The 26167-nt window shown below is 34.6% G+C and overlaps 1 protein-coding gene across 1 annotated transcript in view; it reads left to right on the top strand.

The window, feature by feature from the left end:
• CUNH18orf63 (chromosome unknown C18orf63 homolog) overlaps positions 1–26167 on the top strand; it is a 44742-nt gene that overhangs the window by 882 nt on the left and 17693 nt on the right. Inside the window, exons 2-11 of the mRNA XM_063231443.1 lie at positions 631–798; positions 3335–3413; positions 4814–4870; positions 9040–9151; positions 9918–9959; positions 11049–11125; positions 17936–18045; positions 22675–22771; positions 23003–23088; positions 24373–24556. Of these exons, the coding sequence (XP_063087513.1) occupies positions 665–798; positions 3335–3413; positions 4814–4870; positions 9040–9151; positions 9918–9959; positions 11049–11125; positions 17936–18045; positions 22675–22771; positions 23003–23088; positions 24373–24556 (978 nt within the window). The 5' untranslated portion in view covers positions 631–664. The remainder of the gene's footprint in view (positions 1–630; positions 799–3334; positions 3414–4813; positions 4871–9039; positions 9152–9917; positions 9960–11048; positions 11126–17935; positions 18046–22674; positions 22772–23002; positions 23089–24372; positions 24557–26167) is intronic.

Here is a 26167-nt window from a genome sequence, read left to right as displayed (position 1 = left end):
TATTTTCCTAAAAATAAAAGAAAACAAGAATGGTAAGTAACTGTAAAAAGAATTTGTTAGATAAACAATATGGTAGAAACAGGAAAAATGTAAAACAGTCTAAGCATTTTCAGCTGGTGTTTTGTATTACTTGGGTTTAAATTACTTAGTTTGAACTTGTAGTTTTGTAACACAAATTATCTTGGGGTGATGAAAATGTTCTAAAATTTATTACATTAATAATTGCACAAATCTATGTATATAGTAAAAAAATATTAAAGTGCATACTTCTAGTGGGTAAATTGTATCTTAGCTTAATAAAACTTGAACCAAAAAAACTTCTAGAAGATCATTAGAAAACCTTCAAGGTAAAAATGCCAGTTTGCTAAGTAATTTGTTTTTATTTATTCTAACACAGAATCAACTTTTTGTTAAAACAGTGTCTCTCTATGTAGCTCAGGCTGGTCTTGAACTCACTGTGGAGCCCAGCTGCCTCAAACTCGCTGCAGTCCTCCTCCCTCAGCTTCCCAAGTACTAGGATTACAGTGTGTGCCAGCAAGCTCAGCAGCATCAACTATTATGTGTTGAGTTGATATTGAAACTCTGTGGGCAAGAAAGTTTACTAATTTCTTTTGCTGTTTGTGTTTAAAGGTTTGATTGCTGAGACACACAGTCGACAGGAAATATGAACGATTCCAGGCCGCAGTCGTTGTTCTTCATCACACTTCCAGATACACAGAAACTGTGTGCAGTCCCAGTAACACTGAGTAACAGAGTGGCAGATGCTGAGCTTAGGAGTACACAAATGAAGATGTGCAGGTAAAAAACATGTCTTCTAGCTCAGTTTTTAAACCTTTTAAAAATCTTTGCAAGTTGTTTTAGCGGTAGTTGCTTTAAAGCAAAATGTTCACTTAACCTATATATTTAAAATAAATTAATTAAATTGGTATCAGAGTAGATTACATTAAGATGCTTGTGATCTTAAAATACTTGAGGTGGAACATCTCACTATTGAGTTTTTATATTTGTGAGTTGTGCTTTTAAAAATTTTTAAATCTTTACAGATGTTCATAAACTAGGCACATATAAATTTAAGAGATACTAAATACGTATTTACTCACTTTGGAAATCTTTATGGATATTTCTTTAAAAAGTAAACATAGAAATTCCATTCAACCTAATGATACTTCTGGGTATCTTCCCAAAAAAGAGTAAAATACATCATGTGACAGTGATACATGCATATCCACGTTGACACAACTCACAATAGCTAAATTTTAAACTACCAACACATAAATGGCTAAAGAAAATATAGATATTCACAATGGAATACTACCCAGCCACTAATATGAATAAATTTGAGTTATTTGTAGGTAAATTAATGCACCTTCAGACCATAATACTAAGTAAAATAAATCAGACATAGGTTGACTATCACATGGGTTCTCAAAATGTAAATTTAAGAGCAAAATAAAAGATGATGTACCTTTTGTAGTTGGGAAGGTGATCTAGGGCTACAGGGAAGGAGGGGACAGGGGAAGTAAAGGACTAAGACACGATATGTGTATGACCAGCTCACGGCAGTGAATGTGTTCATTATGGAGTGCAAACATGTACTAATAAAAGTAAATATTTACTGATTACTCTTTGCAGGACACTTAAAAGATACAGTGACTGACTTAATGTAACTTCTGAATTTTTAAGTTAATATAAAACACTGAAGAGTATTTCTCCAAGAATTACTTTGGCATACCTAATCCACGATAATCTTTTTGAAATGGCTTAGTGGAAGCCTGAAGTATAATCCTGGAATTACTGAGGAATCATCATATATTCACTCCTGAGTATTTTTTGTCTTGGTGCTGGGGATGAAACCCAAGGCTTGGCTCTTGCTAAGCAGGTGCCGTGCTACTGAGCTCTGTCTCCAGCTCTCATTCTATCAATTGTTTGAGGTACTTGAAGCAGTCACACAATGCATGACAAGATTATGTCTTTAAATGAATTTTTTTGGAGAAGAGCAAATGTCTACAGGATGCTACGGATAAGAAATGAGAAAGACATACATAGGGTGGCCTCTTTCTCACCTCTGCATATTTTCCCTCCCAAGTCCATCAAGGAGCCTGCATTCTTCCTGGTATGGTGATAACCATAAAGGATTTACCTGGGACCTTCTGGGAAAATACTGCAATTTGTAAACAAATGAGATTTTCTTTTGTTGGTCCTTGAGTTGAAGGCACCTATTCTCATAGAGTAAGGCGGTTTTAACCCACTGTAATGGCTGGCTTACAACACAAAACAGAGACTAGGCTGTGTCAGGTGAGGGCAGCCAAATGGCTTGCAACAGATATGAAGCCACTAGAAATGGATCAACCTGTCATGCATTTTGATGGAACTCTATATGCATTCTCATGGTCATCTAAATTTTTCTTTCTTTATAAGTATTGTTGAGAATTTTCAAATTTCTAACTGTATTCCTTTTTGTTTTGTTTTTCGAGGCAAGGTGTCACTGTGCCGGGGTATCATAATGTAGTTCAGGGTGGTCTTGAACTCATATATAGCCCAGGGTGGCCTCAAACTTGCCATGATTTTCCTGCCTCAGCCTCCCAGGTGCTAGGATGCACTACTACACTCATCTTCCATTGTTTTTTCTTATCTTTTGCTTGGCTTTTGAAACAAAATTATTGATAATAATTTGAATTATACTTTCTGTCATAATGTAGGTTCACTTAGCTTTTGAAAACTAAACTGTTAAACCACCAACTTATTTCTGGCTTGGGAAGAATTTCCTTCTTGAAGGAAAAGAATCTAGTTAATAAGTAAAATTTTGAATTTGTAACTACTCTAGCCTCTAGTGATGCTTCCTATAACTGTTAAAAAATAGTAGTTTAAGAGTTAAAAAAGGTGAATTCCTCACAGTGTTTAGACTTTTAAAATTTTTTTTTTAATTTTAAGGGAATGAAACAGGACAAAGCAAGTCAGAACAGAGCAATGCAAGCAGCACAGGATTTCACAAGATAACAGAATATCTGTATAGACTTTGAAGTCTATACTTACAACAGAAATGGAATTTTAAAGAATTTAGATTCACAGATGAAAGAGATCTGCAAATGCAGAAGCAGGGGTTGGTTTTCAGTTTAATACTGGTATACAAAACTTTATAATTAATTCAAACATTGGTTAAGTCCTTACCATGTTCAAGGTACAATACTACGTGTAGGAGAGAGACAGAAATTTGTCAGAGTCCTAAACCAAACAAATCTGAAATTTTTGACTAAGAAAATTATTCAAGTATTCTAGTAAAGTAAAAGCACATTCAATGAGTCCACGTTGGATGTAACACATTTCTTCTCTACAGACAATTGCTAATTTTGCATGAAGATATTCTTGCCTCACCTATACCTGGAACCTTCAACCAAATTTGGATAGTGATGGCAGTGAGTATTATCAGTTTTGGCTAGCAATGTTGATAAACAATAGTTTTGATACTGTAGCTGAAACTGAAGATGATTTGTGAGGGTTAATCACTCTGTTGTAGTTTGATTGAGCTATTAAAGACTTACCTGTGATATGTCTGATGTTTACATTTTAATATTTAGTAGCCTCTGTCATAAATAGTAAGATAGACTGATAATACTGCTGCTAATTATTATTGTTGTTGCTATTATTGTTATTGTTGGTGGTGATACTCAGCACTGAACCGTAGGCTTCTATTGAGCAGCATCTGAGCCCTCCACTAGCTTTTTTTGTTTTGTTTTGGTTTGTTTTGAGATAGGGTCTCACTGTGTAGTTCAGACTGCCCTTAAACTCACTCTGTAGCCCAGGCTGGTCTTAAAACTCGTGGCAGTCTTCCTTCCACAGCCTCCCAAGTGATCGGATTATAAGTATGTGCCATCATGTCTGGCTATCCCAGCCCTTTTCAAGGCTGTGGAATATTTCATTATATAATTGTGCAGTAATTTACTTAATGCTTTCTAATGCACATCTGAGTTTCCACTTTGTATTATTATAAACAGTGCTTCAAAAACTGTTACTGAAATTATGTCATTTTTTACTGGGTTTAGTGGTGCACTCCTGTAATCCCAGCACTCGGAAGACTAGGCAGGAGGTTAACTGAAAGTTTGAGACCAACCTGAGCTACAAAATAAGTCCAAGGCCAGCCTAAGCTGCACAGGGAGACCCTGTTTCAAAAAAACAAACCAAAAAAAATCTCATTTTTATTTGTCTGGCAATTTACAAGGATTAAACTCTTATAAATGAGATTGCACTACATCTTAAAGTATAGATACTGCAAGACTGATGTCTGAAAAATTTGTGCTGGATTACATTTTAGCAGATATCATCTGAAGGAATTGATTTTTCTACATGTTCACCAATACTAGGTTAGCAGTTGTCAGGTACTTGTATTTGCTGATCAGGTAGGTTAAAAAAATACCTTTCCTTAATTTGTCTTTTTTTCTTTTTCTTGTAAATTTGTACTTTGCTGGATAAATTGTCATACTTAGGTGTTTTGAACTTGATCACCCATTTGTGTTCATTTTCCTTATTTGTGTCTAAGCATTTACTGTATAGTGAGTGAGGTACTAAATATTTACTGTAAGATTAATTGGCTTTTTTTTTTCCTGTGGCTTCCATGTCACTGCCAGAGAAGCTTTCTTCACTTTCTAACTGTTCCCACAGAGTCTAGCTCAATGAGGGAATAATTCTACTACTTGAAGGCGTAGATGCTGCTAGAATGATGGCATGATTCTGTGCCTTCTGCTCTGTTATGCTTAAAATATGTATGTATTACAGTGCTTAAATATTTATGTTAAGTCTAAATCTGAATCTTTTATAGATCCCATTTTTTAAGGCTGGAAAACTTAATGCTTATATTGAAAAATATGAAGCTAAGGTAAGTTTTTAAGAGAATGATTCCAGATGTTGTTACATTGATTAGGTGTTCAGTTTCTTTGGTCAGCCAACAATAATTGGGTTATGTTTCTTAGAAGTTATTGTTATGCCTGTGAAAAAACTCAACATTCTTTTCCAAATAATTATTTTGTGCACATTTGGCACAGTAAGAGAAGAAGAGGCTTGATTTTGTTGGATACTTTATTATAGGAACTTTACGTGTCCTAATCTCATCTTTAACTAAATGAATTAAAAAATAAAAAAATAAATCTAGAGAGGTGGAATTATTGTTCAAAATTAAGTAGTTAATATATAGAGAAATAAAATATTACAGATTATAGTCTACATTATGATGAGCTTCTGGATCTTATCTATGGAAAAATGAATATATAAAGTTAAGTGCTTTATATATAAGTTAATATATAAGTTAATCAAGTCATGGAACAGTGAATAAAGCTCACATTGTGCCCCTCAGGTACCTCTGTGGCACTGTGTATTGTTATTTTTGCAGGCTGTGTAGCCATCACTATGGCCCTCCTAGATCTGCTAGGGCTCAACTGAGATTTTGAGTTATCTCAAAGGTACAATGCTACTTTCAGATTCCAGGAGTATGCTGAGATTTCACAATACCGGAAGGTATTGTACAGCAGGCTCCCTAAGAAATCATTGAATGATCTGAAAGTTGATGTAATCCCTCAGGAATCTTCTGGTAGAAAAAAAATCCTTTGTTTTTTATGTTTTTAGAAGAGATTCTGTTGAATTTGATTTCTTCTGTAGATTTGTCAGGGTTGACCAGTAAAGCTGCCTGGGCCTTAGCTTAGCTGAAATGTTTATTTTCTTAAAAGGTACTAACTTGGGGCTGGGGATTTAGCTCAGTGGCATAAGCACCTGCCTTGTAAGTGTGTGGTTGTGAGTTCGATCCCCGGTACTGATAAAAAAGAAAAAGACAAAAAAAAAAAAAAAATGGTACTAACTTATTTAATAGGTACTTTTCAAAAATTATCTATTTTAAGAAAAATGATCATCCCACCTAGATTACCAAATTTTATTGGCCTAAAGATTATTTATAATATTTTCTTATTTTCTTTGGTATAGAATCTGAAGTGACATCATCTTTCATTCATGGTGTTGGTCATATGCACCATGTTCTTTTGTTTTTTTTCCTTCTATGCCCCCTCCCCCCTTTTTTCTTTCTTTCTGTCTGGTCAGCCTAGCTACAGATTTTGCAACTGAATCAATCATTTTAACGAGTTTTTGGTTTCATTCATTTTTCTCTTCTGTTTTACTGTTTTGTATTTTACTGATTTGGTTTTTTTTTTTTTTTTCTTTCTTCTGCTTAGTGTAGTTGCCCTTTTTTTCTAGTTTTTAAGATGAAAGATGAAGTCATTGGTTTGAGTTCTTTATTTCTCATGTAGAGATACTTAGTGCTATTTCCTCTGAAGTAGGTGTCTTCTGATTTTGTTTAATCTCTTCTCTGATCTACATTACCTTGAAATATGGTATATAATATCTAAACATTTGAAGATTCTCCATAGATTTTTCTGTTATTAATTTCTTATTTGTTATTAGATAATATAGTTTATATAACTTGAATTTTAAATTTTATTGAAACTTTTTATGGTCCAGAATGTAATTTATCTCAATAGATGTTTCTTCTCCCTTTGAGAAGAATGCCCATTGTGCTCTTATTGTGTTAAATATTCTATAAATGTTAATAAAATCACATTGGTTGATGATCAGCCTATTCTCAATTTCTCTTCATGTCAATTATTGAGAACAGTACATAATTGTAGATTTTTGTCTGGTTCCATTTAAAGTTCTGATATAGAAGACATATAACTGCCAAACTGCTAGATGTCAGATGTGCTGAGTTTGTATCCCCCTGAATATCAAAGAGTGAATTATAAGAAATAATGGAGGTTAAGAGTAGGAAGGTTAGAGAGAGAGAGAAAGAGAGAGAGAGTGTGTGTGAGCGCCCCTAAGAGACAGAAGCAATCCTGAAAATGGATTGCCATAAAGGCCCTTTGTCAGGAGTGATTTATACAGCAAAAATCACAATATGGGTACAATGTGGGTCTAACTATAATCAGCCTATAGGTTTATTATGGTTCCAAGTATAGCTGCTTAGCTAATATTGATTCAATAGGAAAATAAGTCATATAGCAAGGGTACATGGAAGGAACAAAGGCATTTTGGGGCAGGATGGGGTCCAGATGCTCAGGTCACCCTCCTGTGCAACTGATGCCTACCTGGACTAGTAAACTAGGTGGTGCTAATTACAACATAATCTCAAGTTATTGTTTATCTCTTAGGGAGGCATGGAGGCATGGCTGTCTGGAGGCCTGACCTTCTTCAGTTGTGCCTCCAGCTGCAATTCTGATATCTTTATTTTTGTGCCGACTTCTTTGAGAGCCATTTCCATTTGACTGTATATTTCTGTCTAACTGAGATGCCTATAATAGTTCTAATAGTAGTATCAGTTAGTTGCAGAGATCTCAACACAATGAGACCATATTTGATATTTTGGGGTAGTTTTCTAGAGGGATAAATGATTTATTCTTTGTAATACCCTGTGAGCAGTTTTTCTTATAATGAAAATCACCTGGTAGAAAAGATAGTATAGAATCTGCCCTTGATTTCAGCTAAAAGATAAATGACATTATCTTCAAGTTATCAGCAGAGTTGGTGATGGACGATAGAATTGCCCCAGACTTCCTTTTTGCTTGTCAAGGATCAGTTTGTGTTAATATGAACTGCTGTATTTGGAGTAATTTTTTGGGCCAACGAGAAAACAGCATCAACATTGAGGAGAAGGCCACCAGGCATTCAGTAGTAGACCCTGGTGGTTTATGGTGTTTATTTGGCTGCTTGGGTCTGGGGCCCAGGAGCCATGATTAAAGTCATTGTACACTGGCTTCATTCTGCTGCTTGTAGTCCTCTTGATAACCTTAATTAAATTCTTTATAAGACAAGCTAAACATATTCTGCTAATAGATTAGTCAGATGTATCCTGGAAACCTTTACTAAACACCAGAATGATACAAAAAGGAAGGGTAGAGCTGGACAGGGTTGCACATGTCTGTAATCCCAGTACTCAAGTCTGATGCAGAAAAATTGCCACAAGTTTAAGGACAGCCTGAACTTCAAAGAGAGATCCTGCTCACCCCCACCCCCAAATGAGGAGTGGATAATATTGGGAGACAGTTTTCCCTAGTTCTTTCACTTTTTCTGCATACCATTCTCACAGATGCAAGGACAACCTTTTCCTCTAAGTGTTATTTTCAAGGATGTTTGTACAATAAACAGCCTTGATTTTTGTCCCACTCTTGGATAGTTTCTTTACAGACACATACTAATCCATATTCAGCCAGACACTCAAGAGTGGCTCTGCTGATCTCAAGTTTTCTTTCTGCACAGCTTTCTCCTTTCTAGTACTCAACCAGAAAACTAGAAAACTAGCTTCTTTGACCTCTTTGGAATCCCACCTGTCTTTTCAATTTAGTATTCTGCTTGGCTTTTTCTAGATTCCCTATCACTGGTTTTTCTGAAAACCCTCTTTAGTCAATGAGCTGGGGAAGTTCCAGTGAGCGTTTTGTTGGTTTCCTACTTCTTGGGCAACATTCAAATTTGTTGCCTGATATCCAGTATCTTATGAACCATTGTTTCATAAACTTGCCTTGTTGACATTTCAAGGGGGAAAAATAAATGTGATTTCTAATACTGATTGGTCAGAAGTGGAAATCCTGATTTTTAATATTCTGTATGAATAGAGATATTCTGTTGTATGCTCATGTAAGTATTTCTCGTACTGAACTAGAGTGAAAATAATGAAAAATGTGACAAGGTCACTCTGGCCTGGGTTCCTCTGTGTGGAATAGAATCCAAAGTTGTGGATTCTCATCACAAGTGTGTTTGAGGTTGAGGCTTACTGGACCAGTGTAAGCAAGTGAATTTGGCCATACAGCAACAGTAGTGATGGTTTCAGATATTTCTTAAGACATTGATTTTAGAAACAGATAGCCTTAACTATATATAACTGTATAATTTTCATCTACAATAGCTCAGAATATTTCTTGGTGATGATCTAAACATGCAGATATTTCCTATAAGATAATAGGGGGATACCAGTTGCTCTAAGTTTGCCCATGTTTTACTCTTTAATATTTTTAGATGGAGTCTCCACAAAGAGTAATTCCTGCAATTCTTCAGAACTGCATTTCATACTCACTTACCACTAGACTTGCTCCAGCCTGGAATCGAGCTGGCCATCTCTTGGTACAAGGTGACTTTACATCTATCAGTCATTGGAATTTTTTGTGGTAGATTACTTCTATTATCTGCACCCTTTTGTTAATTTCAAGGTATCTTATTTTTAGGGAATCATTCTTAGCACAATTCCAACTAAATGTTTTTAAGCAATGACATGAATGTTATTCCCTTACTTTGGGATTACATACCTAATATGCCTGCTGATATTTAAGAAAATTCCCTTTTATCTTTTTAAATTTTCTTACAATGGCAGATTTTGCCCAGGGCCTTTGCACTGAGCTATATCCCTAGCCCTTTTAAAATTTTTTTTATATTTTTATGAGGCAAGGTCTTGCTAAGTTGCTCTGGTTGAGCTTGAAGTTGTAATCCGTCTGCCTCAGCCTTCCAGTGCAGTGGCTTTGCAGGCACACTTCACTGTACATTACTAAAAAAACCTTTCTAACAATCCTTTAAGATAAACATATTATGAAGTATTATGATAAAAAGAACACACATTCTGTCAATATTGCTGGAATCAAAGCCATTCTGAATTTTTGTTGAAATCTGATAGTTTTCTAGGTATTTTTATAGTAGGAGATAAATTTGTAAGGGAAGAATTAGTTATTTTTATCCTTTTAATTAAAGAGATACTGTTTCACTTATATTTTGTCTCTGAGTGTGTAAGATACTCCTTTACATATGTTTATTTTATTTTTTTCCTTTGCTTTGATAATTTCATATCAAAAGTTATGTGCATCAAGTATGATCTTTTGAATTAAAATATGAAATTTTTTTTTAAGGAAAAGATTTTCTTTCTCAGATGGGAAAGCAGAGTGCTGTTGGTAAGTAAAAAGATAAGTCAGTAGATAAAATATTGACATAATTAGCAGTTGTTTAAAAATGATATTGTAGATCATTGGGTTATTAAAATCTTGATGATTACATTATATTGAAGTAGGAGACAAATGGGAATCCCATTGTAGAGAAAATCAGCCAGAAAGCAGAGTGAAAGGAAAGGAGCCCAAGAAAGATGAAGGAGTTGAGCACAGCAACATACCATTCAAAGACATGTGATATACTTGACCTAGAGGGCTTCACCTTGTAATAGCCCAACTGGCTCTGAACTCCCCAGTGAGTTCATCCTGTGATGAGGTTAGTGCCCTTGTGATCCAGTCACCTTTCTAGGCCCCAGATTTGAACATTACTGCATTAGAGATCAAACTCTCAATACATGAGACTTTGGGGGAAACATTTCATATTTAAACCACAACTTTCCTCAGATAAGAGCCCTTTCCAAAATCACCACTATCTTGACTTGTCAGAAGTATTTATGAAAAAGTAAAGAAGTAACCCCAGGGATGCAGGGATTCTGCAGTGTATCTGCCAATATATTTGAGGAAATTTGCTAGTAAAAGACTAGTCGAGAACCGGGTATGGTGGCACATGCCTGTAATCCCAGCACTTGGGAGGCTGAGGCAAAAGGATTAGTGTGTGAGTTTGAGGCCAGCCTGGGCTACAGCATGAGTGAACTGCATAGCAAAACCCTCTCTTAAAAAAAAAAAAAAAAGAATATTCAGTTCAGAGGCCTAGTATAAGACCTCTCCTAACTTTAGAAGAGGACATTATCTAGTTCTAATATATATAATGGATAGCAGACTGATGCAAGAGATTTGTTGGGTTTTCTTTTTAACTATAAAATGTCTGATTTTTTTGTTACAACCCTATACTATGATTTCTCACCCATGTCCATTTTGTGTCTTTTAGATGTCTTATTGTAGACTGTCAAATATTATATAGTAATCATTTAAATTTTACTCTATATCTAAAAATATTCATCATTTAGTTTCTATCTTGAGTAAATTAGTTTTATTAAAATACTCAGGTTGATATAATAGTAATTCCAGATAATTTATGTTAATTTTTTTTTTCAGTATTAGATGTCAATGTAACAGAAACTCAAATTTGTCTAAGCATAGAAGTTTGCACTATCAGACTGCCACCACCAGAGGTACCACATATTTGATTTGCATAATGTAGTATATTTACTGCATACTTAATATGTATTTCTATTACTAATTGCTATTAGCTGTTCATTTTCAACACAGAGAATGATTGGAAGATTTTTCTTATTAAAGACCATACTTCTAAATGCTTGATATATTTACATGTATTGTTCTAAAGCTTCTCAAAAGAAATTATTCTGTTTTTTTAACACAGATCTTATCCCTTATTCAGACCTTTTAACATAGGTCGTATCCCTTATTCAGAAATTTCTACAGGTATCCAAAATTCTACAACCTTACCCTGGCTCAGCACCCACTTCTTGCTTCTTCTTTTATCTCTAAATGTTAAAAGTATGGTTTCCATCCCTACTAAGTGTAATGTTCACCCCCTACCCTTATTTGATAGCATTTTTTCTATTTGTGTATATAATATTTTTTGTATCTCCTTTGAAAGTTATATTTTACTTTTCCCATGATACCTTGTATAGAACTTTCCTTAGTAGTTATACAATAAATGTTATCTTTTTTTCCCCTCTATACCAGTAGTTTCCAACAGAAGGAGATAGAAGGGGAAAAGAGTGATTTTGCTTCCCATGAACCACTTGCCAGTGTTGACAGACAATTTGGTTTATCACAGTGAGGAAGGGGTAGTGTCACTACTGGCATCTCATGAGTAAAAGCCAGGGATTCTGCTAAGTTATCCCATGCATAGGACAGTAGTCCCACCACCAGCCCAGCAAAGAATTATCCAGCCCAAAGTGCAAAAGTGCTGAGGTTGAGAAACCTAGACAGATGACTCTTCCTTTGCTTAGAATGCTGGCTTTGATTAAGTAGATAAATGTCCTCAGTTTTTAAGGGTCTCAGCTCAAATGTTCTTAATCCATTTATTTCTTTTTTTTTTAAATCACTTTATATGCTGAGATAAAGAACAAAAATTAATAGAATCTGCTTTCTTGCCTTTTAAGAGTTTGTAAGCTGATAAAGAAGCTGACATGCATAAATAATTGACACAGGTTACATAGCGTGTGTATTGTGGGCTAATAAGAAACCTCAGCCTCTGATCTCAGCACTTGGGAGGCTGAGACAGGAAGATTATTGTAAGTGCAAGACCAACTTGGACTACAAAATGAGCTCAAGGCCAACTTGAACTACATAGTGAGACCCTGTTTTAAAAAAGACAGAAAAAAAAAAAAGAAGAAGAAGAAAGAAAGAAACCAACCTCAAGGTTCCAAGCCGTATCTGATTGAAAATCAAACTTATGACCTCAAACTTGCCAGGCAGGTGCAGTGCCACTGAGCTATCTGGTCTTATTTAAACCCTCCTACTGTACTATGCCATACTCACATGCTTATTTGTATTTTTAGAATGATATATTTTTATGTTCTCCATTACCTTTATAAGCATCATGAAAACTAATGTTATATTTTCACATTTAAATATCTTATCTCTATATTTTATTTCTAAGTTTGAACCAGCTTAAAGAATTACAAAAAAGAAACATTTAGTGATCAGAATACTCATAATTTATTTTTCAAAATGAGATATTTTTGGAATGAAAAAGACACTGACTTGATAGGATACTGGCCCAGCATACATGAACTGGGTTTTATTACCACACTGCTTATTATCAGAAAGGAGAAACAGATGCTAGAGAAAGTGGCCTATCTGAACCTTAGAATTTTGCATATTTACCCACATTCTTATGGCATTCATGAAAAATTGTAGTTCTTCCAGAGACAATGCAGAACACCATGCTTTGTTAATAGACCACTTCCCAAAAAGAGGGAGGAATTTAGCCCAACATGCTTGGTTATTCACCCTAATTCTATTAGTCATCTAAGCCACTCAGCGTATCCTAGAAAAGGATGACTGAAGGGGCAACACATGACAAGAGGGTTGTGTGTTAGTGGAGCTTTCTTGACATGGAAGAGAACACCAGAAATGGGTAGATACCTCAACTCAACGTTACACTCAACACATGTTTGTTAACATTAAATGAATTCCTCAAACAGCAATTGATCATTATGTCCTCCAAATGTCACTTTTACTTAAAATTTTGATACAGTATATTTAACATTGTGACTCATATAAAAATTAGTTTCATACATGTCTGTGTCCCCACTAAATTACAATCTCTTGAAAATCTTGGTTTGGCTTTATTCATCCATATTTTCCCTAGGAACTAAAAACATCATTGGGTTTAATTTTCCTCCTATCAAAAATCAGTACTGATTACTTGGTCAGATGAGTTCAGTAAGGATGAGGAGGGTGCTTCTGTTCTTTCTTCCTTCAATTCATTTGCTATGCTTTCATTCTTCTTAAAGGTCTATCATGGCCTCCATTGACTATAAGATTTAAAAATCTCAGCTGTGTAGCATTGCAAAGTCCTCAAAAAACTGATCCAAAACTATTTTATATGTGGCCTCTTCCCCCAGTAGACAAACTGCAAATTATTTCTCAAAGATAAAATGGTGTTTTATCCTTTTATATTCTTACTCATATAGTTCTTCCAGCTTTTAATCCCTTTTCTCCAGTTCATCTTTCTCTCTTTCTTTGGTACTGGGAATTAAACTCAGGGCCTTGTGCATGCCAGGCAAACATTCTGTCACTGAGTACTGAATATGTCCCTAGCCAGTGTGGTTCATCTTTTAAGGCTATTATCTGGGTTGTCACCCTCTGTGATCCTCAGTTCCCAAAGCTCAGTTCTCTTTGCAAATATTGTTATCTATGCAAAGATCTCATTAAGTCTTAGAGAAAAGGGTCTGACTTACTAATTGTCTATCATAGGAGCCTGTCATTCTAGTCACCTACTCCAGGAAAGATTTTTGGGAAAAATGGACAGTTGAGTGTCACAGAAGATTAATTTCTGTTTTGAAGGATCTGGTTTTTGTTCCCAAATTCTATTCCTCCAAGTTACAAATAGTTTTCTAAATCTTGGCCTTGTATCCTATTTGTGTAATTTTAAGGCAATTTATCATAATTCATAAGAAATGAGATTTCATTTCATGAGAAATGAGATTTTTAATTTAACAACACATTCAAAGATGTATTTGAAACAATAATCTGATTTCTAAATTTTAGACTGTGAGCTTTAAAATGATAATTTTCTGGAAGTCATTTGAATGTTTAGAAAGGAATTTAAATGCATAACTGCTATTTTATTGGTTGATATATTGAGATACCTGAATCTACAATTACATAAAAGATGTGTTCGAGAAAAGCATTTTGTAATCTTAACTGTTTGCCTTGAAGAATTAATTACATGAAAAATTTGCGAATTGAGAACCTGTAAATAAATTTTTATTTATTCTGTAGTCAACTATTTATTCAGTATCACTATGGGTCTGGGAAGGATGGTGATGGAAGTCATTAGCTTTCCTCCTGGAAGTTTTTATGTAGGTCAAAAGAAAAGACCCATGCATGCAAATAAACCTAAAGATGAGAACATCTACTGAACATTGGTTAATATTCACATGCCGCCCAAAAATAGTGTAGGCTTAGAATCACATTAAGATGTCAAGTTTTGTGCTTAATAGCAGTACTTCTTTGGGCATCTTATTTGCTTTCCCTGAATCACACTTTTCCGTGTAAATTGGAGATAATATTTGAGGAAATTGAGTTAAGTACATTATTAAGTGATTTACACAGGATATGTTATAAAATGACATGTTATAAAATGAGGATTTGAGGAAATTGAGTTAAGTACATTATTAAGTGATTTACACAGGATATGTTATAAAATGAAAGTTCAAATATGATGGCAATTATTGTTTTATAAGTAAATGAATTTAAATACCAGCTTAATAATTACTCTAGATCATAAAGATAGTCAGTAACAGACTCAGTATTTAGATTTGTCTTTCAACTCTGTTCCTTAACGTTATACAATGTAGTGTATGGGAACTGCATTACTTTTGGGTTTCAGATAAAAAGGAGGTATCTGAGGGAGGGAGTTTATCTTTGAAATCATTTGAATAGTTACACTGTATTCTACCATTTTATTCTTTTTTTTTGGTACCAGGGATCAAACTCAGGACCTCGTGCTTGCCCAGCCGTGCTTGTGCCACTGAGCTAAACCCCCGGCTCTACCATTTCATTTAAATTGGTTTCTTTCTTGATTTCTCAGAAGTGACTTCTTTTGTAGAATCTTTTACTATCTATTCAGAATTCTTTATCTTAATCACATTAGATGTTGCTGTTTCTTACAGTTTGGAAAATGAAGTCCAAATATTTTAGATAGGCATTATAAAAGGAGGAAGATTTATTTTTGTACTTTATCAGTATAGTTTTAGTCACATAAGGATACTTCATAAATACTTGTTAAGTAAATAAATTCAAGGTGTTAGTATTCTTCTGGGGTGTGTGATGAATAGTTGGGTAGCTTATGTTGAGAAACACCAGTATAAACAAGTGCTCATATTATGGGCAATTGCTTGAGTCTCTGAATAGTGTTGAAAATACCCAGAAGACATAAACTCAAGCCATGTAAGTAGGCGTATGTGAGAACCCACAAACTAGATATTTGAACCTGACACCTACCTTTCTGGATTTTGTTTCAGGTTGTTTTGCCTTACGCTAGTCACCTACCTGCTCCAGCTTTTTCATCTGACATTCATGATCTCCTGCCCTAACCAACTATTTCTATCACATAGTTTAGGCAGCTAAGCTGTGTTTTTTTTCTCTTTCCTCTCTCTCTCTCTCTCTCTCTCTCTCTCTCTCTCTCTCTCTCTCTCTCTCTCTCTCTCTGTCTGTCTGTCTTTGTCTCCCTCCTTCCCTCCCTTTCTTTTGAGACAGGGTCTCATATGTAGTCCAGGCTGGCCTCAGACTTCTGACAATCTTCCTGCCTCAACCTCCTGAGTGCTGGGCATGCATCATCCAACCTGTGATTAACTGATCACTTGAGCACAATGCATTACAGGAAAATATGTTTTTCTTATACACAGGATGCTATGTATCCTTATTTAATCTGAGTGGCCTTGTGTACTTTTATATACTATCTTTCTGTGTCTGTTCCTATAGCATTAAGAAGGGCCACAGAAACTCTGAAAAGGATCAGATGGACATAGAGGAGATGAACTTTGATTTAGGCCTGTCTCTGATAAGGCCTGTAGCTGATAAGAATCAGATAAATCAGAGTGTGACCAGTGTTTTAAGCAAATATATCATTATGACTTTAATGAATTTTGCAAGCGGTAAAAAGTAGAGTTCTTGAACATTTATATAAAGAGAAGGATAGAACATTGTTTCCCAGAAGATGCTATGGCATTAAAAGGAAATGAACAATTGTGATATTCTTTCTAATCTTAATATAGTGTCTTTTCACTCATTAATATTTTATTTCTTTATCTCACTTAACGCCTCTTGTATCTGTTAAAAAATATATCCCAGGCAACTTTGCAGTGTGAGAAAACTATATACACATGGCAAACTTACTGGTTATATACAAACTGAAATACCACATAGGAAGGAAACTTGAGGAATAGGAAAAGAGAATTCTTTTTTTTTTTTTTTTGAGGCAGGATCTCGCTCTGTAGTCCAGGCTAGCCTCAAACTTGTAGTGATCTTCCTGCCTTAGCCTCCAGAGTGCTGGGATTATAGGCATGTGCCACTATCCCCACATAGGAAAAAAGAATACTAAGAGTCAGGAAGGGAATATAGAAAGTAAATTGATAATTAGTATTGTCATCTGCCTTCTAAAAGATCAGGTAGTATAACTTACTACAGTTTAAAATTGAAGAAGCTATTCTTCACAAAGATCAATAAATGCTAGAGAGGATGGAGGATAAAAGGAGCCATTTTACATTGATGGTAGGAGTGTAAGCTAGGTCAACTGCTGTGGAAATTAGTAGTGTGATTTCTCATCAAACTAAAAATGGAAATTTCATTTGATTCAGCTCTACTTTTCAGTATGCTCGTGAAGGGATTAAAGGTGTCATATCATAATGATACATGTGTACCTATATTTCCAGCAGTGCAGTTCACAACAGTGAAGCTCTGAAAACAGACTGAATGACAGTCAGTGGATGAACGGATAAAGGAAATGTGGAATATATACACAATAGAATTTTATTAAGTCATAAAGCTGAATGAATGCAGAAAAATGGATGGAAGTTGAGACAAGAATATTAAGTGAAATAATTCACACAAAGTTAAATTTTGTTTCTCTGAGAAATCCAAAATATAAATAAAGAGTAAAATAAAGGCAGACTTTTAGTGATGGGGGAAAGAGACAAAGGGAAGGGGAACTTTGGGAGAAATCAAAATAAAGATAGATCTAATCCTAGCACTCTGAAGGCTGAGGCAGGAGGATTGCCAAGAGTTCAAGGCTACCCTTGTCTACACAGTGAATTCAAAGCCTGTCTGAATTACAGAATGAAACCCTGTCTCAAAAAAAATTCAAGATTTTATGTACTAATTCCCCAAAACTAATATAAATGTTCGGTATTGCAAACATACCAGTAAAAATGAAACTGTTCTATAGAATACAAAAATCTTTGAGAAGGGATTCAACTTCTTATAATTAACATTAAAAAACCCTGAAAACTAGTTGACATTAAGTACAAAATAGGAGTTTTGTTTGGAGGATAAAAGGGAGGAAAGCATGAAATATTTCACACCCTATACAAAGGAAAAACAGAGTGTGCTGAAACGTTGATCGTAACATATATATATGTGTGTGTGTGTGTTTATAAGTAACCCAGTAAAACTTAAATCTTTAAAAATACCAACTGTGCATGTAAAGATATATATATTTTAATATTTTTTTCTTTGACAAACTCTCTGACTTACATATTAAAATTTTATTTCAATTAAAGCTAGAGGAATTTGATATTTCTCAGAGTACAATAGAGAATTTTCATACTAATAAGAATGCTATCATTGAAACACATGCCATTTTGAACAACTGGTGCTACATTTTGCCAAGGTAAGATTTGTTTGTAATGTCTAGAATGGGTAAAAATTATAGGAGTTTCTTCTTACTTTGCTTCTTTAAGACTGATATATGCATTAGTACAGACCATTTTTATGAATTTTAAAAGCCAAATTATAACTTTAAAAACATATGGGAACATTATAATTACAGTAGTTATACATTTCCTTTATTAAATTATACATTTACAATTTTATTAGTTTTACTTTCAAGGAATAGTAAAATTTCTAGATTTCTCATTATAGCTATCATAATTATGAAATGAAAACTATAAATTTAAATCTAATAATGATTCATTATAATTTTATATGAGCTGACTTGTATTTATGTTCTCTTCAGAAAGTATATAACTATTAAGGCAAATTTTAACTTGCTCAGGGAAATTAATTTAACTACTAACATACAAATAATTAAAACACTAAAGCAGGAAATAATAGTTAGGAAATAGATGTGACTGATTTCTTCCACTCTTAATAGACTTTTCCTTAAAGTTTGATAATTACTTGACAAACTTCCTTGTGCCCATCTTTTGTTAGTCGTTACTTTATGTTTATAATTGGCACATCGTTTGCCCTGACTCAGTTTAGTTTTTCCCAAAAATTCCACCTGTTAAGATTTAATATAAAGGCTGTATATGACAAGTTCAGAGTTAACTTCATTCTCAACAATGAAAGCTTTTCTTCTAAAACCAGGAAAAAGACACGAGTGTTCACTTTTATCACTTCTGTTCATCATAGTACTTACTGGAAGTCCTTTGCAATTAGGCAAGAGAAAGAAATGAAAGGAATGTAGACTGGTGGGCATGGTGGTGTACATCTGTAGTCCCAGCACTCACCTGTAATGATAGCACTCAGGAGGCTGAGGCAGGAGAACTGCCATTAGTTTGAGGCCAGTCTGGACTACATAGTGGGTTCAAGACCATCCTGAACTACATAGTGAGACCTTATCTCAAAAAAGTCAAAACAAAACAAAACACACCTTGAATGGTCTCAGCATTTGTAAAAAATAATTTGTTGCCGGGCATGTTGATGCACGCCTATAAAGAATTACAGGCATTCTAGCACTCAGGAGGCTGAGGCTGGAGGATCACTGTGAGTTTGAGGGCAACCTCAACTATATAATAAGACACTGTCTCATAATAATAATAATAATAATAATAATAAAAATTTGTCAGTATATGTGAAATCTCACTTTTGGATCTCCATTTGACTCCACTGATTGGTGTGTTTGTCTTTATGCCAATAGCATAAAGTAGCACTTTTGTTTACTATAGCTTTGTCATGAGTTTTGAAATCAGAAAGTGGGAAGCTTCTACCTTTGTTCTTCTTTGTTCAAGACTGTTTTGGGTATTTGAAGTTCTTTGGAATTCCATAAGAACTGATGTGGATCTTTCCATGTCTGCAAAAAATATCATTGAGATTTTGATAGTAATTGCATTGAATCTGCATATCACTCAGGTAATACTGACATTTAGATAACATTAAGTCTTCCAATCCATAAATATGAGATATTTTTCCACTTATCTCCATGTTAATTTCATTCCATAATATTTTGTGATTTTCATGTGCAAGTTTGTTTTTGTAGGTGTGTTTGTTTTGTTTGTTTGTTTTGAGACAGGGTCTCACTATGTAGTCCATGCTAATCTCAAACTCATGGTGATTCTCTTGCCTCAACCTCCTGCATGCTGAGATTACAGGCATGCACCACCATGCCTGGTTTAATTCATTCTTTTGTTCCAACAGATTTTTGTAGAATTTTCTACATATAAAATGTCATTTTATGAAGAGATGCTTTTAACTTCTTCCTTTCTAATTTGGATGTCTTTTATTTATTTATTTTTCTTATCTATTTATTCTGGCTAGAGCTTCCAGGACTATATTGAATGCTCAAATGGGCATTTTCATCTTGATCTTAGAAGAAAAGCTTTAAGTTTTTTTTATCAATGTGATGTTAGATGTATAATTTATTATGTCTTGAGCATGTTGAGGTAGTCTTTTTCTGTTTTTAGTTGAGTGGTTTTTAAATAATGAAAGGGGGTTGAATTTTGTAATTTTTTTCTACATCACTTGAAATGATCATGTCATTTTTCCTCCTATTCTGTTAGTGTGGTATATTCAGCTGACTATATTTTGAATGCAAGGATTTGGTTGTTAGTCAGCTTTGTATGACTACAATGAAATGCCTGAGATAGGCTAAGTATAGAGAAGAGAAAGTTGAAATGCCTGAGATAGGCTAAGTATAGAGAAGAGAAAGTGTTATTTAGCTCACAGTATTAGAGATTCAAAATCCAAAATTGGGTAGGGTAGGTATTAGTACAGCATCTGTTAAAGTGGGGAGTGGCAATGGCAGGAGTGTACGTCAGAGCATGTGGTCATATCTTAAACCAGGAACCACAGAGATGACTTACAAGGTCCCACCAGCCTTTTCAAGGGCAAATTCATAAGGACATATGGACTTTCTACAAGGACCCACCTCATAGAAGTCCTCAGTATCTCCCAATATCATAGACAGGTAAATTAGAACAGTCAGAGAGGGAGGCCCAGTCCCTCTCTAACTGTATATTAGGTACAAAGGGACAAAAAAAGACATCAGAATTGTGGTTGGAAGCAAATCTGAAGCAAGCCAGTTCTCAGAGTAGAGATACAGTAGCCAAGCCTGCAGGCCCCCTAGAGATGATTAGCAAGTTGAGCTTATACTGTAATTAGCACCACCTGGTCCAGTGGGTTCCAATAGACATCAGACACATGGATGAGTCTAGAACATCTGAACCCGTACGCCCTTCATTTCTAAGAGTGCCTTTGTTCTTTCCATACACCCTTGCCACGTCACTTACTTCCCTAATTAGATTACTATTAGCTAAGCAGCTCTACTTATTATAATACAGGTTGATTGTATTCTGACTCACCTTGTACCTATGTTCTGATTTATGAATTACTACTCATGACAAAGAGCCTCAGTGGCTACTCACTTGGAATCTCTCCTAAAAATCCATTCTTCCTTATTTCTGTAGAGCTCTCAGAGACAGACAAACAGAGAAGAAAGAGAGGAAAAGCAAACTATTTTAAATAGACTAAGAACTCAAATGAGACATTTGACAAAAGATGTACAAATCACCAATAAACATATAAAAAAGTTCACAATCCCTAATCATTAGGAAAATACAAATTAAAATCACAATGGGATATCTCCTTCTGTTAGAGTAGCTAATATCAAAAAGACAAAAAATAAATGTTGGAGAGAATATGGAGAAAAGAACTCTGGCATACTTTGGTTGAAGTGTAAATTATAGTACTGTGGCCATTTTGAAAACAGTATGGAGGGTCCTCAAATGAAAAATAGAACTACCATATGATTCAGGAATTCACTATTGGGTGTGTGTGTGTGTGTGTGTCTGTGTATCCAAAGGAAATGAAATTAATGTGTCAAAGAGCTATCTGCCTTCACATATTCATTGTGGCACTATTCATAGTAGCTAAGATATGGATGCAACCTATCTCAATTGTTCATCAGTTGTGAAATGGATTGAGAAAATGTGGTATGTGTATACAATAGCATTTCAGCCTTAACACAGAAGGAAATCTTATCATCTTGGAGCAAGACTGAAGGACATTGTATTAAAGGAAATAAGCCAGATAGAAAGACAAATACAACATGATATTATACAAGGAATCTAAAAGGTCTCATAAAAACTAAGTGGAATACTAATTACCAAAGACTGAGGTAGGAGTAGGGTGGGGAGTGTTGATCAAAGGATATAGAATTTCAATTAAACAGGAAGAATAAGTTGAAGAAATCTATTGTACAATATGGTGACTAGAGATAATAACATTGTATTTTATTCTTAAAAATCACAGTTAGATTTTAAATATTCTTACCACAAAATGTACATATATGAGGTAGTATATGGTAGGTTCTGCTAGCCTGGGGCTCAGCTATCTGTAACATGACATCTGCTTGACTTGGTACTGGACCCAGAGAAACAACTTAAGTCTCCAGAGTAACTTCTACACTCTAGAGATAAACTTCCTGCTGCTTTTTGTACCTGCATCAAGCCCTCTCCAATCCCAAGACTCCACAACCACCCAAGCCTCCACCCCCAGCCCCTAGTAAATCTTTCTGTCTCCTGTTTTACACAGGCAGATGCTCCTTCAAATCAGTGGTTAATATTTTGTTTTGCCCGCCTCCCAAACTCCTCCCTCAGCCAAAACTGATACAAGTAGCTCCACTTCTTTATTCTAGCTGAGAGCTGCTTACCCCCTACAAAGCTCTCCCGTGCCCTCTTCCTACTTTGTCACCTTCTTATCTCTCCTGTACAGCTTTGGATTGAGTGCCAAAATACTCAATCAGTGTATATGTTAAGTAGCTGTTTAACTAGCTATTTAACTATTTCATGGTTATACATATTTCAAAACGTTATACATGGTAAATATATGTAATCTTCAATTAAGACATAAGATTCAGTACAATGTTTATTTGGAAGTAGAAGCATATGATTCATTTGTTATTTGTACATGTGAGATGGTTGCTAGGTCTTTTTGAATACTTTCTAAATCATGTAGTTAATTTATCAAACTATATTTAAGCTTTGATTCATAATATTTTATAAACTCTCATTTTTCATAGTATGAAAATGGGACAAATAATAAATATTCTTCATGCTATACCAGCTGACTGTCCATTTCATTCATTTGAAGATTTCCAGATGCACTGGGATGACATGGTAGGAACAGAAATGTATATCGCATTAGAAGTTATTTGATTTTATTTCTTGTAATTTTTTTTTTTTTTTTGGTCTTTTTCGTTTTTATCGGTACCAGGGATCGAACTCATGACTGCCTGCTTGCAAGGCAGGCACTTATGCCGCTGAGCTAAATCCCCAGCCCCCTATTTCTTGTAATTTAACCTGTTTAGCTTTCTCCAGGTTGATTTAAAGTTTGTGCTTAATTTATAGTATGGCTATAAACTTCCAGAAGATGGTAGAAATATTAAAATATACTGCAGCATCTACTTCAAAATGATCAGCGAAAGGACATTCACGTATCCTTTTTTCAGTAGTACGTAGGAGATGATCTCTGCCTACCTTATTACCTGGTCTTGCTCCTGCTCCAATGATGTCATATTTAAGTGAAATTATTTTTTTCTTTCACTTCTTATCTGCACAAGTTCTTTGGGTTTTTACTTAGAATTTTTTCCTGTTTCATTTGAGAGTGAGTTTAATAAGAATCATTTGTTTACTTAAATATTGTTTCAAAACTTAGATAACAAAAGAAAATTTGAGTACACAGACAAAATAATTTCTGTATTTTGTTTTCCAGTAGAAAGTGAGAAAACAATCATGGTTCTTCTTAGCCAATAGTTCCCTCTAGTGGTAGTTTGGATATTACTGAAAGAGTTAAAGGAAATAAATCAATTAGTGATCATTGTTTTGAGATTATTTAAATCTACAGGCAAAGTTTAGAGAATTTGACTTAGTGGACTGAATTCAGCGAGGAAAACATTGTTAACACTATTTCTAAAAAGCCACACAAAAACGAACAGAATTATGCAGGTGGAACTGTTGAATTTTAATTAATACTGATTTCATCATTCCTGTCCCCACCCCTTGAATTCTGTTCAGAGTTTAGAAAGGAAGGAGCCAGCTCTGTTTTCTGTGTTTTGAACCAGAATCTCCACAGTAAAACTGAGATTGACATAGACCAGTTATTTCCCTTTCATTAGGTGCCAAGACATTATTCCACATTATCTCATCGCAAGAGTAACTGCTTTCTTCAAAGGATTGCTTTTGGAGTTTGACTATAATTTGTATGTTGTTTCTGTGTACTGAAGTTTTCACTGCTATTGGAACTACAACCTGCTCATTGTTCACTAATGCATTTATTTTTATAACCTGAGTTACATGGTTTTCTTTATGAATATTTGGACTACTTTAATTCTTCAGTCTATCTAGAAAGCTCTATACTGAGGGCACAATGAATTACCTTAATTATTTTTTTTCTTTTGAGACTGGTCTTGAACTCATGGTGATCCTGCTGCTTAAGCCTCCCAAGTGCTGGGATTACTGATGTGTACCATCATGTTCAGCCTTAATTATCAGTGTTATTCCAGAGCACCATACTGTATCCCATAAACATATAATTATTGTTTATTGATAAATATTATTTTAAAAAATAAGAATGAAGATGTGTGGGATGAACAATATAAGAATAGTTGGGATTTATTTATGTGTATTTTTAACATTGCTATTTAAATGTTTTTTAATTCCATAACATTTCTGTTTCTCATTGTACAAAAACAGTCACATTTTTCTTTAACTTTGTACAGATACCCACTCAGTTGCATTAGATGTCAGCCCATACAGTTCTTCCCAAGGGTGGATTTGGAAGGTGTGTTGAAAAGTTTCCTTTCAGATCTAAAATCTAAACTGCCTCATATATGTGGATTTCCCATAAAGATGACAAATAAGGCATGCTACTGTACACATGGACTAACCAAACCTCATGTACAGGTAAGAGGCATTTTAATTTTATCTAGTTCAAGCCGCATTGTATACTTGTCTTGCTTTATTCTCTTGCATTCTCTTGCAGAACTGTTCAAGAACTTTTTCTCTCAGGTCAGGTCTTATTATTTGATTTAACATTTGTTCCCCTGACATTTGTTATTACTGCATTTAGCATTGTTATGATAGTTGATTACTGAAATTTTTCACGCATGTGAAGGATATAAATGAATTGGGTTGTTGAAGGTTGAAGAGGAAGTATGTGAAGATGATTTATCTGGAGAGATTGCTTCATCAGTGTGAGCTCAATTCTGTAGGTGGGAGTCCTACTGCTCCCCATGTCAAGTGGACAGCTTCTCTGGTACCTACAAGTGGGAAGAAAGCGAGCCAGTCTAGCTTCTACATGGCCTCTTTAAGAAACTGATGTAACTGGCTGTCTCTAGATGGAGAAGGGTTGTTCTATACTCCAGAATTTTTAAGAACAAAGGGGTAGAAGACTTCACTTGAAATCAATTTAGAATTTTGTTTTTTCCTTTTCATCATTGATTGCGCTTCAGTTATTTTTACTGACGCTAGAGAACTTTGGGGGAAGGAGAGCTGGTTGTTCTGGTTATGTTCCCACCTACACTTTTAAATCCATCTGTATGGTGCTAAGTAGCATACATTTAGAAAGGGGTATTAATGTACAGCTTAATAAATAATTATCACATGCCTATATATCAAAAACCAGGTTAAAAAGAACAAGAGCCTCCTGTTTGTATTTTCCTAATTATATTCCATCTCCCTCAGTATACCTGCACAAAGATAACCACTGCTTTGACTTCTTTCGGAATTATTTGTTCTCTAAGAATGCAGCAAATAATTATATACCCTTAAACACCAGATTTTAGTTCTGTCTGCTTTTGAGCTTTATGCAAAAGAAATCCTACAAATTATATTTCTTTGTGTCTGGCTCATTTAGCTCAATGTCATATTTGTGACATTTATCCATGCTGTTTTATTTAACTGTGGTCAGTTCACTTTTGTTTTATTATTTGATTATACCACAGTTTATTCACCCAGAATACTATCCATGAATCCTTGGTTTAGTTATCTTTGAAGGTTATTCATAGTAATGCTACAAGGAACACTCTTGTGTATGTATCCTGGGCACATAAACATCAATGTTTTAGTATTTATGCCACACTGTTTTCAAAACTAGTTATACCAGTTTAAATAATCACATGCCCCTTCTAACAGACAGCGTAAGAGTTTATATTATCCTTATCTGTATTATTAGCCCTCACTTTCAGTAATTCTGGCAAATGTATTTACCTTGTGTTTTTAATTTGTGTTTTCCTGATTATTAATGAGGTTAAACATCTTTTCATATGTATGTTGTCTACTTCAGTATCTTTTTTTAGAAGTGCCTTTCTACCATTTCTCAACTGTGTCGTGTGATTTTTAGATTTCATCTATAGGTATTCTTAACGTATGCCAGGTTCTTTATCAATTGTGTATCTCACATGTATCTTCTTTCATTCTGTAGAATGCTTTTTCATTCCCTTAATGATGTCTTTTTAATTGATAGTCTTTTATAGCCAAAATTATCAAATTTTTTCCTTTATGATTGCTGTTTTG

Source organism: Cavia porcellus, unplaced genomic scaffold, assembly GCF_034190915.1.
Source record: "Cavia porcellus strain 051 isolate PalLab524CR breed Dunkin Hartley unplaced genomic scaffold, mCavPor4.1 scaffold_20, whole genome shotgun sequence".
In the NCBI taxonomy this organism is placed as follows: domain Eukaryota; kingdom Metazoa; phylum Chordata; class Mammalia; order Rodentia; family Caviidae; genus Cavia; species Cavia porcellus.
Note: the sequence above shows the minus strand (reverse complement) of the source record. Positions and strands in the feature narration are given on the sequence as shown.